Raw genomic sequence first — 25,486 nt, 5'->3', positions numbered from 1 at the left:
TGTCTTGTAGATTGTGGACAGGCTTTGAGGCAACGAGAGCTGAGTTACTTGCTGTACTTGAGAATTCTACCCTTTGATCTGCTCTGTAAACACTACTTATATGGCGAGTCCAGTTGAGATTCTGGTTAATGGTAAACCCCAGGATGTTGTTAGTGGGAGATTCAGTGATGATAACACCATTGAATGACAAGGGCTGGTTAGATTGTCTCTTATGGGAGATGATCATTGCCTGGCTTTTGTGTGGCACAATTGTCACTTGTCAACCCAAGCCTGGATGTTGTCCACATCTTATTGCAGTTGAACATGGACCGTTTTAGTATCTGCGAAAGTTGCTAATGGTGTTGAACATTGTGCAATTGCTGATGAGCATCCCCATATCTGACCTTCCATTGGAGGGAAGGTCATTAAAGCAACTGACAATGCTTGGAAACCATCCCAAGGTACTCCTGCAGAGGTGCCCTGGAGCAAAGATGACTGTTCTCTAACAACCACAACCATTTTTCTACGTGTCAGGTGTGCCTGCAATGAACAGGCATTTTTCCCCCGATTCACATTGGTTTCAGTTTTGTTAGGGCTCCACTCGGTCAAATGCAGCCTTGATATCAAGGACTGTCACTCTTATCTCACCTCTGAAATCCAGCTGTTTTGTCCATGTGTGAATGGAGGCTGTAACAAGGTCAAGCTGAGTGGCCCTAGTAAAACACAAACTGGTGTCAGTGAGCAGGTTATTGCTGTGTAGCTGCTGTTTGATAGCACTGTTGATGAAACCTTCCATCACTTTACTAATGATCAAGAGTACATTGGTGGGGTGGTAATTAGCCAGGTAGGATTTGTCATGCTTTGTGTACAGGACATACCTGGGAAATTTTCCACATTGCCAGTGTTGAAATTGTATTGGAACAGCTTGGCTCGGGGTGCAGCAAGTTCTGGAGCACATGTCTTCAGTACTTTTAAGCAGAATATTGTCAGGGCCCATAGCCTTGACATGCCTCTCCGGGCATGCCCTCCTGCACTCTGCATCAAAGCAGAACTGATTCAGTGACTTGATGGTAATGGTTGAGTGGGGGATATGCTGGGATTGTGCTGGAGTACAATTCTGCCGTTGATGGTCTCCACAGTGCCTCATGAATGCCCAATCTTGAGTTGCTAGATCTGTGTGAAGTATGTCCTGTTTACCTTAGTTATAGTGCCAAACAATGTGATGGAGGGTATTGAGGAACGTGAAGGCCGGACTTTATGAGGACTGTGCTGTGGTCACTTTTACAGATATTGTCAATTACAGAAGCATCTACAGCTTGCAGATTTGTCAGGATTAGGCCAATTGTGTTTTCCCTCCAGAAGCCGTGTACTTTAGGACCTGACTAGCTCGATCAGTTGTGCTGCTGCTGAGCCACCCTTGGCGGTGGCCGTTGAAATCCCACTCCCAGAATACATTTTGCATCGTTGCCACCCTCTTCTCCCTCCAAGTGTTGTTCAACATGGAGGAGTACTGATTCATCAGCTAAGGGAGGATGGTACATGGTAATCGGCAAAAGGTTTCCTTGCCCTGGTTAACCTGAAGCCTTGAAACCTTGTAGGGTCCAGCATCAATGTTGAGGCCTGTCAGGGCAACTCCCTTCTGACTGTATATCACTGCTGCCACTCCTGCTGTCTTACCAGTGGGACCAGGACAAATCCAGGGATGGCGACGGTGGTGCCTATGAGTAATGACTATGTCAGGCTGTCACTTGACTAATTCCAGATATTAGTATGGAAGACTACAGGGTCAACAGAACTTTTTTTTACTGCTGTTGTGCCTAGGTCGATGCTTAGTGTTTCATCTGGTTTCAATTCTTTGTTGAGACTTTGTAGTGAGCTATACAACTGAGTGACTTGCTAGGCCATTTCAGAGACAGTTAAGAGTCAACCACATTTGCAGTGGGTCTGTAGTCAACCAGATCAGATTTCTGCCCCATGAGGAATTGAAGAAATTGTGAAAGAAAAAGTTATAAGCATTTAACATCCTTGGATAAGTGAAGAAATGAGAGGAAGGAATATACCTATTCTGAAAACTTGACATCAATGCAAGATTGTTCTTAATCAGAAATGAATAGCACCTGAACTGGAAATCTATCTCAGTTCATCACTAAAACTATTTGACTTCTGGTTACTGCTGTGTCACGTGCTGCTGTAATCCATTTACTCATGCCGTGAATACTAGACACCCAAATCAAGTTTGAAGGGTCTAGGCCCGAAACGTCAGCTTTTGTGCACCTGAGATGCTGCTTGGCCTGCTGTGTTCATCCAGCTTCACACTTTGTTATCTTAACCAAGTTTAAGTAATAGCAAGATGGCAGACAGGGCATAAACTTCACACAGTGTTGCTACTGTCTGGACTATGGTTTTAGTTTTATACGTCCTTTTGCTAACTTGAAGTTATTAAAAGGAGAGATTAAAAGGCCAAAGTGTTGGATTAAGTGGTAGCATTCATTGAATATAAAGTGCACATGTTGCAAAAGGCACATGCGATGCAAAAGCAAATGGCAGCGGCAGATGAATTTTGAGACATTTTGACATCCTGTGTTTCAGGTGAATCATAATTGTGGCTGTTTGAAATGTTTACTTTTCCAGTCATTTATCTACCAAGAACTGAAGTGGAAGATTCATCTTTCGGAACTTGAGTTTATGGTTTTGAGCTATGTGATTTGTTACATATTCCAAGATGGTGATGGAGTAAGACAGCTGAGTCAGAGCTCGCCTGCTCCATCTGTTTCATTTCCTTCTTCTGTTCCTGCTTGTTTTTCTTCTTTCTTACCTCCTATCCTCATGCAGCATCATTGATGTCCCAGGTGAAGCAGGTGTGGACTCTGGGCCTCAAGGCACAGTGCGATCTCCTGTGCACCACAACCTCTGCTTGGAAGAACTGTAATTCTTCACCTTTCATTTCTTTGTACTTTATAATTTATTCCAAAGATTTTGTATTTAGATATCTCTTGTACCTAAGATGGCACGGAGGTCTGTGATACTGGACTTTTTTTTTGTTTTATTCTTTTGAGTCTGTACCTAGGCACCTTTTTGTACCAAAACTTGCCCCATAAGCAGTGACTCTTAAACTTCTCACTGTACTCATTGTGTGACAATAAACCTGGTTCCGGTTCTAGTTCTAATTCTAATTGTAACTCTATTAATTATAGGAGTGCGAGTAGATTGGCTTTTGTAGTGTTTTTCTCTCCTTAGGAACAATTTCATTGATTTTTGTGCATGGTTTTTTTGTGTGACCATTCTCCAGTCATTTGGTTTGCTAAACTAATGACTTTATTCGGAGACATTACCTTTTTTGTTGATTTAAGTTTACTGTTGTTCATGAGACTCAAATATGCTTTGTTAGATGTAGATTATTTTCTGTATTATGATTAAGTCATGGAATGAATAGATTGTGTTGTTATAAAATAGAATATTTTAAGTTCAACTATCTCCAGTGCTTTTGCTGATTAGTGATGTTAGATACTTGGTTCCTCAGCCAACACGCAATTAGCAGCAAGTGTAGGCAATTCAGCCTCTCCTACCGGCTCTTCATAACCCTTCACCCAAATACTAATTAAAAATCTGTCTATCATAGGAATGTCTATCATTGGATCAGGAATAGGCCATTCACCCCCTCGAGCCTGTGCCACCATTCAAAGACAGCATGGCTGATCTGTGGCCTAAGTCTATATACCTGCCTTAGGCCCATATCCCTTAATACTTCTGCTTAACAAAAAAAATTATCTGTCTCAGATTTACAATTAATATCTGATCGTGCATCCACTTCTACTTCTGGAAGAGAGTTCCAAGCACCCTTAGCATATAATTGTGCTTCCTAACATCTCTCCTGAATGGTCTGTACCTGCTTCGACTACTACTTCTGGAAGTTCATTCCACATTTTGGGAGGGGTGGGTAATGGTAAGGGCATAAAACTCAGAACTGAGGCACCTCTCTGTGATGAATGTGGTAATTGGATCCTAGAGAAGATCTTTAGTTCACCAGCGGCGTCATCTCATTCAGTGATGGAACCTAATGCTTATGTATGGGCTGGAATTCTTTCTGTGCAACTTCAGACAGTACTGGAGCCATCAGCTGAGTTATGTATAATTTTATTTTTAATTTTCCAGTAATGGCAAAACCCAGACCAGTGGTAATTAGTGGACCTTCTGGAGCAGGCAAGAGTACTCTGCTGAAGCTACTTTTTGAGGAATACGATCAAGTTTTTGGATTCAGTGTCTCTCGTAAGTAGCTCTTTTAATGCTTCTCTTTCTAGCTGAGTGTTTGCAAAGCAATTGTCTGTCACCAGTGATCTTAACCTGCTTAATAGCAGCAGATATTCATATTTCAGATATGTGCAGAAATTACAATTTGTGCTGCTGTGAAAATAGAACTGAGTTCACAGTGAACACTCCAATGTGTTCTGGCTGAGAATAGGTTCAAATAATTTTAATTTATTCTGAATGTTCTGAGCAATGTTTATGGTCAGATTCATAAATTATTAATTTTTTTCCAATGAATAATATTATTATGTTTGAATGAAAACCGATTAATTAGACATTTTCAGGGGGCATTTCTGTTGAGACTGGTTTTCTAATGCATATGGTAGGATAATTGGGCTTGGTCGTTTGTGAACATACTTTGTTCTAAGTGACATTTGCTTGATGATGTGAATTGTTTTACAGATACAACAAGAAATGCAAGGCCAGGTGAAGAGAATGGTAAAGGTGAGCACCCATTTTGTTTAACTTAGACTCCCAGAATCTCAAAAGTTTATCAAAAAATGTAAAGTTCTTGTAGGGCATAAGTGGATCCTTTGCTGGTTGGCAAGATGTGCTGAATGGTGTGTTTTATAGATGAGTTTATTGTTTTTATAAATGACTTTGGAACTGCCAAAGGTATGGTTACCAAATTAAGTTTCCAGCTAAAACATGATCCATTTATGTCTATTTTGTTCCTTGTTAACATGTCAATCTTCTTTTCATGTGAATGTGTTATACCTCCAGCGTGAGGTTTTTTTTCCACAATAACCTTTGTGTCACCTTCACGGCCTGTTTCCTCAATGTTGTTGGGTCAAAATCCTCAAATTCCCTCCCAAACAGCATTGTAGATCTACCTACAGCACATGGACAGCAGTGGTTCAAAAAGACAGCTCCCCACTACTTTGTCAAGGGCAACTAGGTTAGGGCTTTCAGTCCAAGATGGCGGTAGAGTAGGACACTGGTCAGAGCTCCTCTGTTTGCCAGGTCCTTTACCTCTTTTCCCTCTTTTTTTGTTTAAATTCCTTTTTTCCCCTTTCTTCGTTCCCCACCACCAACCCTGGAGTGTATGGAGTTGTGGAGGACTGGAGCGACCAGGCTGACGCCCGTGGAGGAGAGGGGCGAGCATGGGCCAAGACCCACAGAGAACCCACGAACAGTGTGTCCTTGAGCCCAGTGAGCCCCAGAGCACTGAGCAGTGAGCCCTGGAGCAACACGTGGACTGCGAGCTTGGAGCAGCATTGAGAAGAAGCCCTGCAGCAGCACATAGGATGCAGCCACCTGGAGCAGCATGCAGGCAGCTAGTCCTGGATAGAGACTGGTGTGAGGGGTCAGTCCCTCACCTTAGAATGCTGTAATGTTAACCCCTTAATATATTCCTGTATTTAACTTACTTTCAATTACATAATTATGCAACTACTTTAATCCCTCTGCTGTATCAAAGAACCGTACCTAGGTACTTGTATCTAAGATGTCACCATAAGAAAGCAGACATTGGAAACGTTTTTCACTGTACTCCTGCAAAGGGGCACATGTGACAATAAAAGGATATTGTAATGAATATTGGCTCAGCCAGCAATACCCATATCCATGAGTGAATTTAAAAAAAACTTTGGAAAATCTAAGTACAATGCATCCACTGTTTCCCCTTTACCTTTATCACATTACTTTATTCCTCCTCCTTGAACTCCAGTAAATCGGATAAACAAGATTTTTCTTTCCCAAAAGGACTTTGGAAAGTTCAAGGTAATCAAGCAGAGTCAACAAGTGCCCTGCCTAAAATATTTGTAATGCCAGTGGGGTAAATGAAAGTTGTTATATTCCCGTAGCTGCTCTGAGGTTAGAGAGGGCTGACTAGTGGTGGTTTAACCTGAGTGAGGGGTGAGGCTGAGAACGTGATACCTTCCTAGTGACCTCAGCTGGTGTGGGAATTGAACTTGCACTGTTAGTGTCTAGTCTACATCAAAAACCAGCTGTCCAGCTGACTGAGAACCAACCCCTCTTCTCCCCATATCCCCGCCGCCCCAAACTCTTATCTTTCTTATAACAGATGTCTAGCTAAATGACTTATAGGTTCCTGCTTTCTGATTCTCCCCCCCCCCCCCCACTTTTTTTAATAGAAAAAATACATTCATTGTTTTTCAATTTAATGAACCTTTCCTGAGTCTCAAATTTTGGAAAATTAAAACCAACGAATGCACTAACTATCTCACTAGCCACTTCTTTTAAGATGCTAGAATGGAGTTGATTAGAAGTATCGGATCTCATAGAAACCTTGATAATTCTAACAGGATTACATTGGGTAGATACAGGATACATGTTCCCAATGACTGGGGAGCCCTGAACCAATAGTCACAGTTTTATGATATGGAATAAGCCATTTAAGACTGAGATGAGAAATTTCTTCACCAGAAGTGGCAGGCCTTTGGAATTCTCTGCCATAGAAACCAGTTGATGACAAAACATTCATTATTTTTAAAGACAAGATAGATATAGCTGTTAGGGATCAGAGGGATATGGAGGAAAAGCTGGAACATTGTACTGTGTTGGATGATCAGCCACAATCATATTGAATGGCATGTTCCTGTTCCAATTTTCATAGTTTTTAAGTCCATTGGTGACCGGGGCTTGTCAGACTGCAGTGCTGGTGATTTACTTGGTACCATTTCCCTGGTGATTATAATTTTCTTGAGTTCCTCCGTCCTTGCATTTCCTGATTTTAATTATTTTTGGGATGTTACTTGTATGCTCTACATTGAAGACCTGTTATTGGTCACTTTGTTCATTTATTTTTAAAAGTGCATACAGAAACTCTTACTATCTCTTTTTAAATTTCTAGCTGGTTTTCACTATACATTTCCAATTTATTAATCTTTTAGACATGCTTTGTTCTTTTATATTCTGGCCAATCTTCCGACCTGCCCACTCACGTTTGTATAATTATATGTTTTGTCTCTAGGTTTGATACTATCTTTAATTTTTTTTAGCTAATGTTAGCTCTTGGGTGCTCCGTTTGGAATTTTAGAGCATTAGATAAAGGAGCAGAATTAAGACCGTTCAGCTCATTGAGTCTAGCATTCAATCATGGCTGATCCATTTCTCAAACCCATTCTTCTGTCTTCTCTCCATAACTCTTAGTTCCCTTACTGTCAAGAACCTATCCATCTCTGTCTTAAATACATTCAATGACTTGGCTTCCGCAGCCTTCTGTGGCATTGATTCCACAGATTAACCACCCTCTGGCAAAAGAAATTCCTTCCTATCTCAGTTCTCGAGTATCGTTCCTACACAGTGAGGCTGTGCCTCAGGTCCTAGGCTCTCAAGGAGAAACATCAGCTCCATGTCCACTCTATCCAGGTCTCTCAGAATGCTGTAATTTTCAATGAGATACCCCCCTTGTCTTTCTGAGCTCCATGTGCAGATCAAGAGTTGTCAACCAGTTTCATTTACATGCCCTTCATCTCCAGAATTAATCTTGTAAAGCACCTTTGGACCCCCTTCCAATGCCTGCAGATTTTTCTTTAGATACAGGATCATAAACTGCTCAGAATATTCCAAATGGCGGTCAGACTAGACCCCCATACAACCTCAGTATTGCATCTCAGCTCTTGTATTCTATAGCCTTTTGAAATAAATGCTAACATTGCATTGTCTTCCTAGCTGCCTGCTGAACCCTGCATGTTAACCTTTGGAGAATGCTGAACTAGGACTCCAAGTCCCTTTGGGCTTCAGATTTCAGAAGCCTTTCCCTGTTTTGTTTTGTCACTCTTCATTGACCTAAGTTTAACCTAATTTTCCAATTAATTTTAGCTACCTCTGTATACATGCCCCTTATTTAAGTAAAGCCTGCTATTCTTGGACGCACTCTTCCACAAACTGAATTTGAAATTCATTCAAATTATAATTGCTGCTGTCTAGATGTGCCTTCACAATGGGATGATTGATTAATCCTAGACTGTTGAATAATACCAAGTTTAGTACAGTCTATTCTTTTGGTTGTCTCTAGAAGGTGCTGTTTGAATTTTCTCAATTCCTCATCTGGCCACCTTTGCCCTTTGATTTCCAGTGTATATGCAGATCAGAATCCCCCATGATTATCACCATACCTTGCTGACAGGCTCTAATTATTTCTTCCTTTTATACTCCATTGTGCTATGTGGTTATTGGTCACCATTTCCACTAGTAATTTCTTGCTTTTATCGTTTCTCACCTCAACCCAAACTCTTGCTGCCTCCTGGCTTTGTGAACTTGGCTGATCGATCTCCATTGGTAGTTACATCATCTTGTAATATCACAGCCGCCCTCCTCCTCTTCCCTAGCCTCCTGTCCTTCCTAAATGTCACATATCCTTCAATATTTAGGTTCCAATCCTTGTCATTTCTGCTCTCATTTATCTTTGATGGCAATAAGATTGCACTTACTTATTCCTATTTGTGCATTGAGATAATCTCTTTTTTGTTTCAAATACTAAAACAATCCTAAGGAGCATTTAGTTTTCAGATGTCCACTTTTCTTTTTAAATTTGCTTTAAGGATTTCTTTAACTTTTTACAGACTAGCTGATGTTCTCTACTCAATGGAGAAAACAAATGACCAAAATTATTAAGGTTAAGTCTTGTTGGTTTCTGAAATAAGTTCCAAATTAACTTTTCTTTATAGAATTATTAAGTTAGCATTGAATGGCTTCTATTTTGCCCCTGCACAAGAATTTTCTATCGCACGTATCGTGCTGTATACTTTTAGATGTGGTGAGGCTGAAAATAATGATAATATTCTTTTCCTTAAGAACATCATTTTGAGTACTAAGGCTCAGCTAGTCTGGATTATATCTGTAAGTCTGCAAAATATTGCCTGCGAGCTTTGTAATAATTCAAGTGTTTGTCCTGCGTACACTACCTAGATTACTATTTTGTATCGAGAGAGGAAATGCTTCGTGGCATCGATTCAGGGGAATTTATAGAACATGCTGAGTTCTCGGGAAATATGTATGGTACAAGGTAGGTGTTGTGATCCTGAAGGTAACCTGTTCATTAGGAGGCCTGGGCACTTTATTACGAGTGATACCTTCGACAAAGCAGCAAAACTTGGCCTTTCAGTCTGCTCTGCCATTCAGTGAGATCGTGGCTGCATTTGATAATACGCAATTCCACTTTCCTATCTATTTTCCATAACCATTGATTCCCTTACAGATTAAAAATGTCTCTTTCAGCCTTAAATATACCTAATAACCTAGTCTCCACAGCCCTCTGTGGTGTTAAAAAACAAATTCCACAGATTCACTACCCTCTGAGAAGAAATTCCTCTTCCTCTCTAAATGTCTGACCCGTTATTTTGTGATCTTGTGCTCTGATGCTAAACTATCCCACAGTGGAAACAACCTTTTCTGCATCTATTTTGTCAAGTCCCCTAAGAATCTAATATGTTTCAATAAGGTCACCACTCATTCTGTATTCCAATGAGTACACGCTCCATCTACACGACCACTTGAAAGTCCATCTGTACCTGCTAGCCTAGTGAACTTACTCTGGACTGTCTCAATCGCCAATATATCTGTCTCTAAATAAGGGGCCTAGAACTGTTTACAGTATTCCCAGCTGTGGTCTAGCTAGTCCCTTCAATAGTTTTAGGAAAACCTTCCTACTTTTACACTCTGTTCCCTTTGAAATAAAGATCTAGATTTCTTTGTTCTGTAGTTTTCTGCAGCTTTTCTCAATTTGTATCATATTCAGTTCTTCTGTTCTTCCTGCCACTTCCTATTTCCTCGCATTAGGTTCCATGTGCCAGGTTTTTGCCCTCTTGCCTAATCTGCCTGTATCCCTCTTTGTGTCATTCTTGCCACATGGCTTCCTGCCTATTTTTATGCCATCTGCAGACCTGGTTATAGTACATTCACTTTTCTTCTCCAAGTCATTAAGATATTGTAAATAACTGTGGCACTAATACTGAGCTTTGTAGCACACCACTAGTTATAGGTTGCCATTCTGAAAATTTCCCACTTTATCTTCTCTGTCTTCTATTAGTTATACAGACCTATATCCATGCTAATAAACTACCCCAACACCATGGCCTCTTGTTAAGTATTTGATTGTGCCATACCTTATCAAATGCTGGGGGAGGCAGTGTCTAATGGTATTATTGCTGGATTTATGGTAGAATTTGAATTCAGTAAAAGAAACAGCAGCATTCGTTGTCAGAAAAACCCATCTGGTTCACTGTCCTTTCGGGAAGTAAACTGCTATCCTTACCCAGTTGACATGTGACTTCAGACCCACAGCAATGCGGTTGACCCTTAACTGCCTTCTGGGCAATTAGGGATGGATAATAATTGCTGGCCTAGCCAACGATGTCCTCATCCCATGAATGAATTTTAAAAAATCCTTCTGAAAATCCAAATATATTCCTTCTTCTCCATTTTCTGACCTCTTTGTTCCCGCCGAAAATAATTCTCTTTTGTTTAGGTTAGTTATCACAAATTAACGCACATATGTATTTTTAATCAACCTGCTGTAATTACACATCTCTGGAGCAGGTGGGACTTGAACCCAGGCCTCTGGGTTCCAAAGTGGGGACACTACTGCTGCACCACAAGATCCCTCTTTAAATGTTTTTCCCTGGTTTTGAACCAGGGCTCTTTCACGTATAAAGTGAATGTGATGAGCACTACACCACAGAAATGGTTGACTTACCTATATTGTGATATTTAATCATGTTCGTGATATTTACCATTGGTGTTCAAACACAAATTAATGTATATTGGGCAAAGAGTTGTCAATTTCTAAAGGTTCTCAAAATAGGAAGCAGAAAGCTGCTAATTCAAATTGTGCCAAATCCCCTTTAGAGTTCACTCAACCTTTTAAATGAGTAATCCATTTAGTAACGTCTGGCAGCTGTTGTATAGTCTGTTAAGTGCTCAGCAGTTCTATCTTTGAGCATATGTGAACAGCATAGGTCCTTTATACTCTGACTCGCCACTAAAATGGCAGCATGTGACCTGGATTTACAGACACTTTAACACCTGCGCCACAACCTGCTGGCCAGCAGCATTGACAAGATGCCTCCACCAGCTGGTGCCCTGCTGCCACAACCGTATGTTCAACCAACCACCACCTCCCCCAAAGAGTGTTGGGACAGGGAAAAGCTGTAAAAGGAAAGATAAATCACAATAGTCAAGGGAGAAAGTATGTTCTGCACCTTAACAATGTTGCAATGTTATTAGTAACAAAAATATCAAAATAATGAAAGTTCATCTGATTGAAGGGAAAAACTACAAAGGACAAAAAGGAGAGTCAGCATCTGAAAAGGATGGGTAAAATGTGATTATCCAAGAGATCACACTGAGACAGGCAATCCAAAGATCAATTTTCTTAGGCTGCCTTTCACACGTTGCGTCATTCAGCATCTTAAAACTTTTTCTGCCATTTGTTTGGATTATGGCTGGCCTGTATTAACTTCATTAACCACCTTGCTTCTGTATCCCTTAATACCATTATCTAACAATCTTATCAATTTCAGTTTTGAAGTCTTCAGCTGACCCCTAGCTTTAACAGGTTTGGTTGAGAGTCCCACATTGGGAGGTGATGGTGTAGTGGTGTTATCTCTGGATTATTAATCCAGAGATCCAGGTAATGTTCTGGGGAAATGGGTTTGAATGCCACCATGGCAGATGGTGGAAATTAATTGCAATTTTAAAAAAAAGTCACGAATTAAGACTGTAATGATGACTATGAAACCGTTGTCAATTGTCAGAAAATCCCATCTGGTTCACAAATGTCATCTTAGGGAAGGAAATCTACCATCCTTACCTGGTCTGGCCTACATGTGACTCTAGACCTGTAGCAATGTGATTGACACTTAATTGCCCTCTGTGCTATTAGGGATGGGCAATAAATGCTGGACTAGTTAGTGACACCCTAATCCTGTTGAATTTTTAACAAAATATATTTCTAATAATTTGTGTGGAGAGGTAACTTTTGTCAACACTTTTGAATGGCTTATGGCTAATTTTAAGATTCTGACCTCTTATTGTGGACTGCTGCTATATCCCTCAGTAAGAAGAAATGTACTTTCTGCCTATCTTATAAAGTGCTTTAGTCACTTAAATATATCACACCATCATCTCTACATTCAAGAGAACATAAATCTTGTCTACTAATTTGTATTTTGAAAATATTCTTGTAGATTGGTGTTGTGTTTTGGGTTCATGTTTTAATTGAAAAACGTACATGGGAAGTTTATCTCTTTGAATGATATCAGCATGTGACCTGATAATAAATTGACATTTTTTTCCACTTTCAGTAAAAAAGCTGTGCAGGAGGTACAAGCCAGAAACCAAATCTGTATTCTGGATATCGACATGCAGGGTGTGAGAAATATCAAAAAGACCGACCTGTGCCCAATTTACCTTTCCATTCAACCACCGTCATTTGAAATTCTTGTAAGTGAAGTGCCGTGACCTGTCATTGCCATTAGACTGAGGAGGTTCTTTTCGTGAAAGCCAGTTTTAATCAGACTAGTGGAGTGGTGTGAAGTGTCTTTACTTAAAGGAATACTCTTTAAGTGGCATCATAAAAATCTCATCTGCAGCTGATGACTGGATGGATATGGAAAAATTTGTGGTTTTTGTTTTTATTTTTAATCACTGAGTCCTTGGATGCTGCTTGTTTTGGTACGTCGGTGCTCTACCAAGGATCTGTTTGTGGAAGAGAGTTCCAAATCTCTACTGCCCTTTGTGTGTACAGTGATTCCGACATCTCTCTTGAACGATCTGGTCCTAATTCTCAGACAAAGCCCCTAGCTGTGGAAGTACCTTATCTTTACTGATCCTTTATTTTACTGTTTAATCCTGATTACTTTGATCAGATCACCCTTTAACCTTCTAAATTCTGCAGAAAACAGGCTAATTTGTATAATCTCTCCTCATAACTCAACTCTTGAAGCCCAGATATCATTCTTGTAAACCTACTTGTACTCTAAGGCCAGTATATTCTTCCTCAAGTGCTTACAGTACTTCAAGTGGGAGATAACGGGAGTTTTGAGTAACTGCATTGTTAATTCTGCATCCTTGTACTCCAGTCCTCTGGTTTAAAGACCAACCTTCCATTAGCTTTATGATTATTTTCTCACCTGTTTGCGGCATTTTAAAAGTCTTGGCACCTGAGTCCACACGTCTCTTTTGCACTTGTACTGTAATTAACTTCACAACATGTGGAAAATACCCTGATCTATCTTTTCTAATTTCAGAATGGATATTCTCATGTTTATGTTGAACCCTGTCTGCCACAACTTTGCCCATGTACTTAGTGTTTAATTTTATACTATCATCTACACTGTCTACAATGCTGTCTGGCTTTGTGTAATTAGCAAAGTTGGATATATGACTTTCTTTTTCATTATCCCAGTCATTAATAAATAATGTGAATAATTACGATCCTAATACACATTGTTCTGGGGCACCACAGGTTACTTCCTGCAGATTCGAGTACCTACTAATTATCTGTAACTTGTTGCCTGACACTTCACCAATTTGCCTTCCGTTCCATGGGTTTTACCTTATTAACAGTTTCTTGTGTGAGCCAATATCACATTTCATGTAAGTGCATCCATAGATATTCCCCTGTCCACTACTTTAGTCACCTCCTCAAAAATAATTTAGTGAGGTTTGTCAGACATGACTACCTGTCATGAATCCTGACTACCGGTGAAGAATCGGTGACGGCGCTCCCTGATTTAACTGAAAACTTTCAAGGTGTTTGGTTACCCCATCCTTGATTATAAACTCCAACAAATTCCCCACTGCAGATGTTAGGGTTTATAATCTCAAGTAAATCATTAGATCTGCTAAAAAGTGAAAAATTGTCCACAAGAATTAAAGCCTGTACTACTTGTTTGGCAATACAGACTATCTCTGAAACTTTCAAAGCAAGTTATCTCATACACAGAAGTTCCAACTTAAATTTATCACTGGAGTCTCTGGTAACCTTGACATTACTCCAACAAATTGATAACAACGGCAGGAGATCTGACACCCCTGTTATTGCTCCTCTTGCTCAATGTGAGAGCTCAGGAACACGGCGGACGTCCCTGACTCCTCCACATGCAGGAAGTGTGTCCAGCTGCAGCTCTTGTTAGACCTTATGATGGCTCTGGAGCTGCGGATGGACTCACTTTGAAGCATATGCGATGCTAAGGGAGTCATGGATAGCACGTTTAGCAAGTTGATCACACCGCAGATTAGGATTGCTGACGAAGAAAGGGAACAGGTGACCAAAAGGCAGAGGAAAGAGCAGGAAGGTAGTGCCGGTGTCCCCTGCAGTCATCTCCCTCCAAAACAGGTATTCTGTTTTGGATACTGTTGGGGGAGATGGCTCACCAGGGGAAGGCAGCAGTAGCCAGGTTCATGGCACCGTGGCTGGCTCTGCTGTACAGAAGGGCGGGAAAAAGAGTGGAAGGGTGATAGTCATTGGAGATTCGATTGTCAGGGGAATAGTTAGTCGTTTCTGCGATCGAAAACGAGACTCCCGAATGCTATGTTGCTTCCCAGGTGCACGGGTTAGGGATGTCTCAGATCGGCTGCAGAACATTCTGAAGGGGGAGGGTGAACAGCCAGCTGTCGTGGTGCATATAGGCACCAATGATATAGGCAGAAAACGAGATGAGGCCCTACAAGCAAAATTTAGGGAGCTAGGAGCCAAGTTAAAAAGTAGGACCTCAAAGGTAGTAATCTCAGGATTGCTACCAGTACCATCTGCTAGAGCAGAAATGAAAGAATAGCCAGGATGAATGCATGGCTTGAGAGATGGTGCAGGAGGGAGGGTTTCAGATTTCTGGGACATTGGGACCGGTTCTGGGGAAGGTGGGACTATTACAAATTGAACGGTCTACACCTGGGCCGGACTGGAACCAATGTCCTTGGGGGTGCTTTTGCTAATGCTGTGGGGGAGGGTTTAAATTAATGTGGCAGGGGGATGGGAACCAAATACTGGACAGAAAGAAGGTAGTAACTAAAGCCTGTAGGGAACTAGATAATGGAGTCAGCATGACTAAAGGGAATTGTAGTCGGGGAGCAGATGATGAACACAAAGGGACAGGTGGTCTGAGGCGCATTTGTTTTAATGTGAGAAGTATAGTAGATAAGGTAGATGAGCTTAGGGCTTGGATCGGTACCTGGGAGTATGATGTTATTGCTATTACTGAGACTTGGTTGAGGGAAGGGCATGATTGGCAACTATTTGTCCAAGGATATTGATGCTTCAGGCAGGATAGAGAGGGAGATAAAAGGGGTGGAGGAGTTGCAATACTGGCTAAAGACGATATCACAGCTGTACTGAAGGAGGGCCCCATGGAGGACTCAAGCAGTGAGGCAATATGGGTAGAACTCAGAAATAGGAAGGGTGCAGGAACAATGTTGGGGCTGTACTACAGGCCTGCCATCAGCGAGCATGAGATAGAGGTACAAATATGTAAATAGATTATGGAAAGATGTAGGAGAAACAGGGTGGTGGTGATAGGAGATTTTAACTTTCCCAACATTGACTAGGATTCACTCAGTGTTAGGGGTCAAGATGGAGTGGAATTCATGAGGAGTGTCCAGGAGGGTTTTCTAGAGCAGTATGATGGTGTTGGGGAATGAACCCGGCCAGGTGGTTGATATTACAGTTGGGGACTACCTTGGAAATAATGACCACAATTCCGTAAGTTTTACAATACTCATAGACAAAGATGAAAGTGGTTCTAAAGGAAGAGTTCTAAACTAGGGAAAGGCCAACTATACCAAAATTCGGCAGGAACTGGGGAATGTAGATTGGGAGAAACTGTTTGAAGGTAAATTCACATTTGATATGTGGGAGGCTTTTAGAGAGAGGTTGATTAGAGTGCAGGACAGACATGTTCCTGTGAAAATGAGGAATAGAAAGGGCAAGATTAGGGAACCATGGATGACAGGTGAAATTGTGTGACTAACTAAGAGGAAAAAGGAAGCATACATAAGGTCTAGACGACTGAAGACAGATGAAGCTTTGGAAGAAATGAGGTATTAAGAGGGGACATGAGATATTGTTAGCAAACATGGTTAAGGAAAATCCCAAAGCCTTTTATTCATATGTAAAGAGCAAGAGGGTAACTAGAGAAAGGATTGGCCCACTTAAGGACAAAGAATTATGCGATGAGTCAGAGAAAATGTAACGAGTACTTTGTATCGGTATTCACCAAGGAGAGGGTCATGACAGATGTTGAGGTTAGGGATAAATGTTTCCTTACTCTAGGTCAAAACGGCATAAGGAGGGAGGAAATGTTGGGTATCTTAAAAGGCATTAAGGTGGACAAGTCCCCAGGTCCGGATGGGATCTATCCCAGGTTATTGAGGGGAGCGAGAGAGGAAATAGCTGGGGCCTTAACAGATATCTTTGCAGCATCCTTAAACACGGGTGAGGTCCAAGTGGACTGGAGAATTGCTAATGTTGTCCCCTTGTTTAAGAAGGGTAGCAAGGATAATCCAGATAATTATCGACCGGTGAGCCTGACGTCAGTGGTAGGGAAGCTGCTGGAGAAGATACTGAGGGATGGGATCTATTCCCATTTGGAAGAAAATGGGCTTATCAGTGATAGGCAACATGGTTTTGTGCAGGGAAGGTCATGTCTTACCAACTTAATAGAATTCATTGAGGATGTGACAAAGTTGATTGAAGAGGGAAAGGCTGTAGATGCCATATACATGGACTTCAGTAAGGCATGTGATAAGGTTCCCCATGGCAGGCTGATAGAGAAAGTGAAGTCACATGGGGTCCAGGGTGTGCTAGCTAGATGGATAAAAAACTGGCTAGGCAACAGGACACAGAGAGTAGTAGTAGAAGGGAGTTTCTCAAATTGGAGACCTGTGACCAGTGGTGTTCCACAGGGACCTGTGCCGGGACCACTGTTGTTTGTGATATACGTAAGTGATTTGGAAGAAGGTGTAGGTGGTCTGATCAGCAAGTTTGCAGATGACACTAAGATTGGTGGAGTAGCAGATAGTGAAGGGCACTGTCAGAGATTACAGCAGAATATAGATAGACTGGAGAGTTGGGCAGATAAATGGCAGATGGAGTTCAATCCGGGCAAATGCGAGGTGATGCATTTTGGAAGATCTAATTCAAGAGCGAACTATACAGCAAATGGAAAAATCCTGGGGAAAATTGACGTACAGAGATCTGGGTGTTCAGGTCCATTGTTCCCTGAAAGTGGCAATGCAGGTCAATAGAGTGGTCAAGAAGGCATACGGCATGCTTTCCTTCATCGGACGGGGATTTGAGTACCAAAGTTGGCAGCTCATGTTGCAGTTGTATAAGACTGTGGTTCGCCCTCATTTAGAGTACTGCATACAGTTCTGGTCGCCACATAACCAAAAGGATGTGGATGCTTTGGAGAGGGGCAGAGGAGGTTTACCAGGATGTTGCCTGATATGGAGGGTGCTAACTATGAGGAAAGGTTGAGTAGATTAGGATTATTTTCATTAGAAAGACAGAGATTGAGGGGGGACCTGATTGAGGTCTACAAAATCATGAGGGGTATAGACAAGGTGGATAGCAAAAAGCTTTCCCCCAGAGTGGGGGACTCAATTACTAGGGGTCATGAGTTCAAAGTGAGAGAAGGAAAGTTTAAGGGAGATATGCGTGATGGGTGCTTGGAACGTGTTGCCAGCGGAGGTGGTAGACGCAGACACATAACTGTCTTTTAAGATGTATCTGGACAGGTACATGGATGGGCAGTGAACAAAGGGATACAGACCCTTAGAAAATAGGTGACAGGTTTAGACAGAGGATTTCGATTGGCGCAGGCTTGGAGGGCCGAAGGGTCTGTTCTGTGCTGTAATTTTCTTTGTTCTTTGATGAAAAGTTAATTGTATACTGAAATGAATTCATCTGGAATTTTAAAGGTTAACTGAATCTGCAAACCTCATTTTTAGGAGCAACGACTGAGACAGAGGAAAACTGAAACTGAGGAAAATTTGCAAAAGAGGTTGGCAGCAGCCAAAATGGACATGGAACTCAGTAAGTATTTGAACAAATACTTGCTGATGTTAAATGTGTATGCTTGTACAAATAAAACATCCTGTTTATGATGGTGGCATGTAGCATTAGCAATGCAGAATACTGGATGTTGCTAAACTGCATATTATAATGTAGCTGTATTTGAATGGTATTTAAATAAGTTTAAAGGATAAGTGGGTGCAACACCTAACTGTTGCTCTGATTTTTAAAAACTGAAAGAACTGCAGATGCTGTAAATCAGGAACAAAAACATAGGTTGCTAGAAAAGCTCAGCAGGTATGGCAGCATCTGTGAAGAAAAATATCAGTTAACATTTCAGGTCTGGTGACCCTTCCTCAGATCTGATGGTGGCTGGGAAAATATTGGTTTATATGCAGAAAAAAGAGGAGGGGAATGGGTTAAGGAGTAAACGATAGGATAGAGCCTAAAGAGAGAAGTGCAGTTGACAAAGGAGTTGATACCGATCAGGCTGGGAGGGTGAATACTTGTTAATGGATGGTGTTGGGGATGAAGGAAGAGTTGACCAGGGCATCCCAGAGGAACAGTCCACAGGGGAAATGGAATAATAGCACCTCATCCCACTTGGGAACCCTGCAGCCCTCTGGACTCAATATCAAGTTCAATTTTAGGGCCTAAACTCTCCCATGTGCTAGCCCCCCTAACTCTCAGACCAGGCCATGTTATCACGTAACCTGCCATTGCACACTACCTATTGTTAGTCACTAACAACTATTCACTTTCCCAGCCAAATCGTTATCAACTCCACTGTCTATCCAACTGCACTTCTCTCTTTACAGGCTCTATCCTATTGTTTACCCTCTTCCCCATCCCCCTCCCAATTTTCTGTATATAAATCAATGTTTTCCCTGCTACCCTCAGTTCTGAGGAAGGGTCACTGGACCTGAAACGTTAACTCTGACTTTTTTTTCCACAGAATCTGCCAGACCTGCTGAGCTTTTCCAGCAACTTCTGTTTTTGTTGCCTCTATTTTTTAATCATATCATAGAATTTTTTGAAATAGAAATAAATTGGGATGGAATTAGAATGATCAAAACAATGAAGCATGTCTGTGATAAATCTTTGTTCTGTAGGTAAAGAGCCTGGTATATTTGATGAGGTACTAACTAACGATGTATTAGAAGATACCTATTCTCGATTGAGATCGGTTCTTATTGAGGTGAGTTAACGGCAGATCAGCCTGCACATCATATCTTTAGTGAGAGAACATTTATCTGATAGTATACTATATCTTTATGCCTATTCTAAATAGTGATTGGTTTACAATAGTGGGAGCAAAATAGTTTGCTGTAAAATCAACTGGACGATCACTCCTGAGATAATTGCAGCATTGTTGTATAATGTACATGGTGCTTTATAATAGTCTTGTCACTTTTGTTGCACTTAGAAGACCATTTCCTTTTAATCTGGACCCAACTGTATTCTGTTTTTAAAAACCGAAAGAACTGCGGATGCTGTGAATCAGTAACAAAAACACAGTTTCTGGAAAAGCTTAGCAGGTCTGGTAGAATCTGTGGAGGAGAAAACAGAGTTAAGGTTTCAGGTCCAGTGACCGTTGCTCAGAACAGTCACCGGACCTGAAACGTTAACTCTGTTTTCTCCTCCACAGGTGCTGCCAGACAGGCTGAGCTTTTCCAGGAATTTTGTTCTGGCATTCTGTTTTTACACCATTTTTTTTCCCTCAGTTTGCTGCCATTACCCTCCTTTTCAAAAGGCAAAAACTAGTATTACAGCACAGTTCCGAAACTTGTCCCCAGTTGAAATGGATTTGTCCTCACCTCGCGTGCTCTAATGAGTTTGAATTCTAAATTCCTTTCCTTCAATAATACTTCTGTGAAAGTCTACTGGAATGCCCTCGTGGATGGTTCATCCTGTCAGTCAATCCTTTGAGTTTCCACAATCTTTCAGAGGAGAGAAATGGCACTAAGTATTAGGAATGAATGCTTCAGTTTATAACTTTAAGCACCTAGTCAAACAGATACATCCTCCTGTTCCAAGTATCAGGATCACCTCAGCTATTCGAGCCTAAGCATAACCATCTTGAAACAACTTCCTTCTTTTTAAACAAGAATTTAACACATCACCATCTGTTCACTAAGGCTGGCTAGCATACTGTTTTCACGGGTGATGTCTTCCAGAAGAGACAACATTTCACAACCTCTGCACTGCAGAGTATTCTAATGTCATATTTAATTCATTTGTTTAGCCTTGAAAGTGTTGAACATTAAGTTAATAAACATTAAGTATTAATATTGAATACAATATTCAGTATTAAGTATCTGAGAATTTTGCAGTCCTGCAAGCACAAGAGAAGGAACATTTCTAGAAAGAGAAGTGTAAGGTTCCAAAACCATCAGATGAAGAACCAGCTGTTACACTTTGGTTTAAAAGAGAGCCTTCGTTTCTTCATATATTGTCATGGGATTATTAACACCCTCCAACATGCAACAGCCCTTGGCAGTGCAAAGACATGTGGAAACTTGAAGGAAGACCAATTTAGATTAATAAAAATATATTGTATTTTGAGTTGTGCTTCACTTTTTGTGATTTTCTTAAAAAAATAACTTCCTTTTATCTTGTTTTGTTATAGGAAATCCAAAAGGTGAGATCCTTGCACAACTGAACTGTTCCAAACTCCATCTCGATCAAAAATGTTAGCAGTATGTTCCCATAATGTATACTAAGTGGGAAAATTAAAAACTTCCAATCAAAGTATTTATGTATGTATTTAACATCTTAGTGCGTGCTTTATTTTTGTTCGTCTGCTGCTGTTGAACTGGCACCATTTTTTGCCAGTGTCTATTGTCCTCTGGATGTTTTATGAATAATGGAACACTTTTTTGATATAAACAAAACTGAGGCATGTGCTCACTAATAATAAGCAACTTTCTTTCTGTAATGCTTTGCGGAAACTACTTGTGCAATTTTTATAGCTTGTGTTTTTAAAAGTGTATATACAAGAAAGCATTATACTATTGACAGAATAGAGACTCTCAACACAGGTTGCTAGTACTGTTGAATCAGTAATGTATGTAATTGTGGACGAGTAAACATATGGTAACTGTATCGATGTAGGAAGAGAGATGTCAGTTTTTATTTTGAGTTCCCCCTATCAAGCAAAATTAGATGTGTTTACAATTGTCTTTGGGATTAAATAAAACTAATGAGGAAAAAATGAAATGTTGTGCTTGTTTTGTAGCTAAGACCGTTAGGGTAATGACCACAGTTATGAAACAAGTACATGTACAGCAAGTTGTTCACTTGGCAAGGAGTATCTATAGCAGGAGTGTAAATGAACAAGTCAAAGTGGAACGTGAAGGCTGTTTGTAGACCTATGTACCATTCAAAGCTGAGGAAAGAAATCCTTACATGCAGATATAAGACAGTCAGGTATTATGTCACTATTTTGAAGCGCAGCAAGTGGATTATCCCCAGTGTCCTGATCAATTTATTCAATCAACATTACTAAAACATGTCATTATTGCATTGCTATTTGAGGGAACTTGCTTTATACAAATTGGCTGTTGTTTCTCCTGTGTTACAACAATGATTACAGTTCAAAATACTTAATTTGGCTGTAAAAGTGTTTGAGATGTCCTGCTGTCATGACTGATACTTAATGTAGGGGGTGAAGATGTGAGTGGAAAGCTGGGAAAAAGCAACCTCTTGCAGTTCATGAGACTGGTTTTAAAAAAAAGTCATCACCAAAGGTGCCAAATTCCTTTACTGCTTGGTGTCTGAACTGTGTCCTACCCAGGGTGAACATGCAAACATCACCCTGGGTGAGAAATGAATCCAGGTGCGCTGTGAAGGAGTAGTGCTATCCACAAAGCCACCGTGCTACTCCTAAGAGGAAAATCTTCAACAGCTTCTCAAGCGTCGTGGTCAAGTTGAAATTGCTGAAATTTCTTTACTGTTACGATTGTCCAGAAACAACTTTCATAAATTAAGTAATTTTAAATCAATTTGTAAATGGCAAAATTTATTGAAAATATGAAACACATACACGCTTAGAATATTGACTTTCCATGCATATTATAGTTCTGTATTTAAAATACTCTTAACTCGAAAGAAGCATTCTGAAATTGTTGTCTACTTAAGGTTCTGTTCTTCTTAAACATGTCTGGATCATGACAGCACAGATATTCGTGAAGTAGCTCTACTTTTAAATTTGTAATTCCAAAAAAAAACCTGGAATTGGTTGAACCTTAAGAGATTTGCTTTCCAAAAACAGATAAAAGTAGAGCAAGGTATCAAATCAGAACAATGACAACTTACATTGAGACTGCAACATTAATACAGAAACCCCTCTGCCAACTCAAATGCATGTGGAATTTGATAATGTCACTGAATTTGAAAATTTAGGCCTTTTAATTATCCAGGTATGCCAATATAAGTGGCATAATCTGTACCTTTTAAAATTTAATACTATTTTGCTTTCATATGGCTTCTAATTGCTAGGATATGTTGAAGATAGCTGTACAGTACTGTTAATCAAATCTGTTAGAATGACTGGGTAACTAATTAGGATAGTAAGAACTGCAGATCCTGGTGTCAGAGATAACAGTGGGGAGCTGGAGAAACGCAGCAGGCCAGGCAGCTTCAGAGGTGCAGGAAAGTTGGCTTTTCGGGTCAGGACCCTTCAGGAAAAAAACGTCAGGATTGCTGTTTTCAATGGCTGAGAATGGAAGCAATTTGACAGCTCCATCTTCTGTTGATTCTAACACACAAATTACATATTTGCAGGGTAGGTTCTTGTATATCTCAAAAGCAGTGTTGAAAGCAGGAAGTGAATACTGAAGCATTCATAAGGTGTTAAACACAACTGTCTGTATCTTTGGGATAATGAAATTTTCCCCACGTATTCATTTTTCAGGATTTGGACATCACTGCAAAGTTGCACTGAAGCCTTACATCTTGAACTGATGGCAGAGATCAGTTAAGCATTTTTTTTACAAAAGATAAGTCATGTTGACCTCTCAACATTAACTGTCTTTGTTTCTCCACAGATTCTGCCAGGCCAATTAGGTTTGTAGAGTCGATTCATACTGCATAGAAACAGCCCCATCTGTCCAACCAGTCCGTGCTGACCATGATCCCAAACTAAACTAATCTCACCTCCCTGCCATTTTATGATGTTAACATTCTTTGTACGGGACAGGACTTAGGATAGGTTTTCCTCCCGAAAGAGCATTAGTGAGCCAGTGACATCCAACAGCTTCGAGATTACTGACGATGCTTTTTTTTTAAAACTAAAGGTTAGAACAGAATTTGACTTCTTAAACTGATATGGTAAAATTTGAACTTGCATTATTTCAAGCCTCTGCAACACTAGTCCGGTAATATAAAAATTAATACTTGTATACAATTTCTGAAATGTCAGTCTATTTAAATGTTTGCAGTGAATTTGTTTTCCAAGCTTTTGTGTGATGTATTTCCTCAAATAATAATATTTTTTCTCCATTGACCGGCTCACCACGTTACATTTTTGATTATATGCTTCCACCTGTTCCAATGTAGCAAAGAATTAATTACAATGATGTGTTCCTTTACCATCCCACTAAAGCCCACCCATGCTGCCTCATGGCGAAGGGGCCAGCATTCAGATATGTTCAGTAAAGGAAGGGAGGTGGTGAGAGGCTCTCAGGACACATGCTAATGCAAAAAAAACCCTTCATTTTTCATGCTACAACTGTAGTTAATTTAAATTTTTACCACTCATTATTGGATCGACTTCTCTTGTGCACTAATGCTGCTAATCAAACTGTTTAAATGTATATTTATTCAAGTCTGGGAAAACATAAGTTATGGCTTGCAAACTAATTTTCCATCATGGCATACCTTCTCCAACTTTGCAAATTAAAAACAGATCAATTAAAGATATTTGGATATTTAATCCCTTTTACAGATTGCTCTTTATCACTGAAACATGAGCACCTCGTGCTTTGTACTTAGAAGCGTCCTCCGTTTCTCACGTTGTTTTAGATAATTCCTGAGCTTTGTTGTTTGAAAGAAAATTGTCGAACGTCTTGGGTTCATTTGTGAGTTGTCTTGTAACCATGGGAATGAATGACATTCAGAGGCACATGGCCTCCCCCTGTAACATACCATATGGAAGAAAAATGTAGTTGGCTCATATGCCATGATACACAAGCAACCTTAGAGCTCCTCACAGTTCTTAAAGAGGACTTGATTGTTTTTCTTTCAAATTATTCCAATTCCCCTTCCCCAGTCCTAACTGAAGGTTCCAGGGCTTCAAAGATGCACTGGTATCTTGTGGCTTATTCCAGAAGCCATTATGACAGTCACTACTGTCAGACTACTCAGCTATGGAGGACCTCACAGGTGAGTCTGATTTGTCTTTGACAAGTCTTAATAAGTAATTGCTCCCAGCAGAGGTTGGACTTGAGCATGATAAATTTCTGCCCTAACTAAGATTAGTTTAGGTTGGATAGAGGACCCAAATTGTGTAGCTTGTCTTGGAGTCATTGGCACCTAATTTGATTGCCACAAGAGGGGCATGTGACATGCTGATTTTAGAACCTGAAATTTCCTTATTCATTTTGAGAAAAAGGATTCTGTTAAATAAATTGAAGTTTGCCCTCAGGAGTTAGCTTAGTTTAGAAATAATTTCATATACAACTTTAAGGAACAATGGTGTCTGAAATATCTAAAATAAAAATTAAATGACTTCTGCCTGGCTATTAACTTGAATTTGAGGTGGGGGGCAGGAAGTTACTATTTTACTTTTCCCCAACCTTCAGCAGCTGGTGCACATTCAATACTTTTTAAAAATATTTTGTTCCTTTATGAGGATACAGTTCTTTAAACTGGTTTGGGCAGATATAGGTAATACATTCAATTTATAACTTGACTAGTTGATAGAACTACAGCTAACATCTGAGTGATATTTCTCAACTTGAAATCCTGATTAATTAAGCTACGATAAAGACACCAGAGCAGCTGATGTTTTACAGCTATAGAACTGATGGACACCAACCATGTCAGCAATTAATGTTTGTTTCATGAGCCAGTCACTTCCTTTGTGGAAGAAGGTACTTATAATTTAGTTGGCAAATCATGAACTTAGAGTTGCAGAGAGAGCTTTAAGTGGATGGTGTAAGGAAAGGGATGGGAGAGGACAGTTCAGGAATGATGTGTCTACAGAGTCAGTTTGGGTTGTGG

The 25,486-nt window shown here is 40.3% G+C and overlaps 2 protein-coding genes across 20 annotated transcripts in view; one reads left to right on the top strand and one right to left on the bottom strand.

The window, feature by feature from the left end:
- LOC125463522 (guanylate kinase-like) overlaps positions 1–21,481 on the top strand; it is a 44,116-nt gene extending 22,635 nt beyond the window's left edge. For all 6 annotated transcript variants that reach the window (XM_048554885.2, XM_048554857.2, XM_048554895.2 and 3 more), the window contains exons 2-8: positions 4,132–4,245; positions 4,687–4,728; positions 9,160–9,256; positions 12,555–12,693; positions 18,199–18,283; positions 19,375–19,460; positions 20,892–21,481. In XM_048554885.2, the coding sequence (XP_048410842.1) occupies positions 4,134–4,245; positions 4,687–4,728; positions 9,160–9,256; positions 12,555–12,693; positions 18,199–18,283; positions 19,375–19,460; positions 20,892–20,924 (594 nt within the window). In that variant the 5' untranslated portion in view covers positions 4,132–4,133 and the 3' untranslated portion in view covers positions 20,925–21,481. The remainder of the gene's footprint in view (positions 1–4,131; positions 4,246–4,686; positions 4,729–9,159; positions 9,257–12,554; positions 12,694–18,198; positions 18,284–19,374; positions 19,461–20,891) is intronic.
- Positions 21,482–22,266: 785 nt separating this feature from the next.
- Positions 22,267–25,486, bottom strand: part of obscnb (obscurin, cytoskeletal calmodulin and titin-interacting RhoGEF b) — a 760,766-nt gene continuing 757,546 nt past the window's right edge. For all 14 annotated transcript variants that reach the window (XM_059639939.1, XM_059639947.1, XM_059639941.1 and 11 more), the window contains one exon: positions 22,267–24,398. In XM_059639939.1, coding sequence (XP_059495922.1) covers positions 24,221–24,398 — 178 coding nt within the window. In that variant the 3' untranslated portion in view covers positions 22,267–24,220. The remainder of the gene's footprint in view (positions 24,399–25,486) is intronic.

The sequence above is a fragment of the Stegostoma tigrinum genome, chromosome 2 (genome assembly GCF_030684315.1).
Source record: "Stegostoma tigrinum isolate sSteTig4 chromosome 2, sSteTig4.hap1, whole genome shotgun sequence".
Classification (NCBI taxonomy): domain Eukaryota; kingdom Metazoa; phylum Chordata; class Chondrichthyes; order Orectolobiformes; family Stegostomatidae; genus Stegostoma; species Stegostoma tigrinum.
This window is presented reverse-complemented; position numbering and strand designations above follow the sequence as displayed.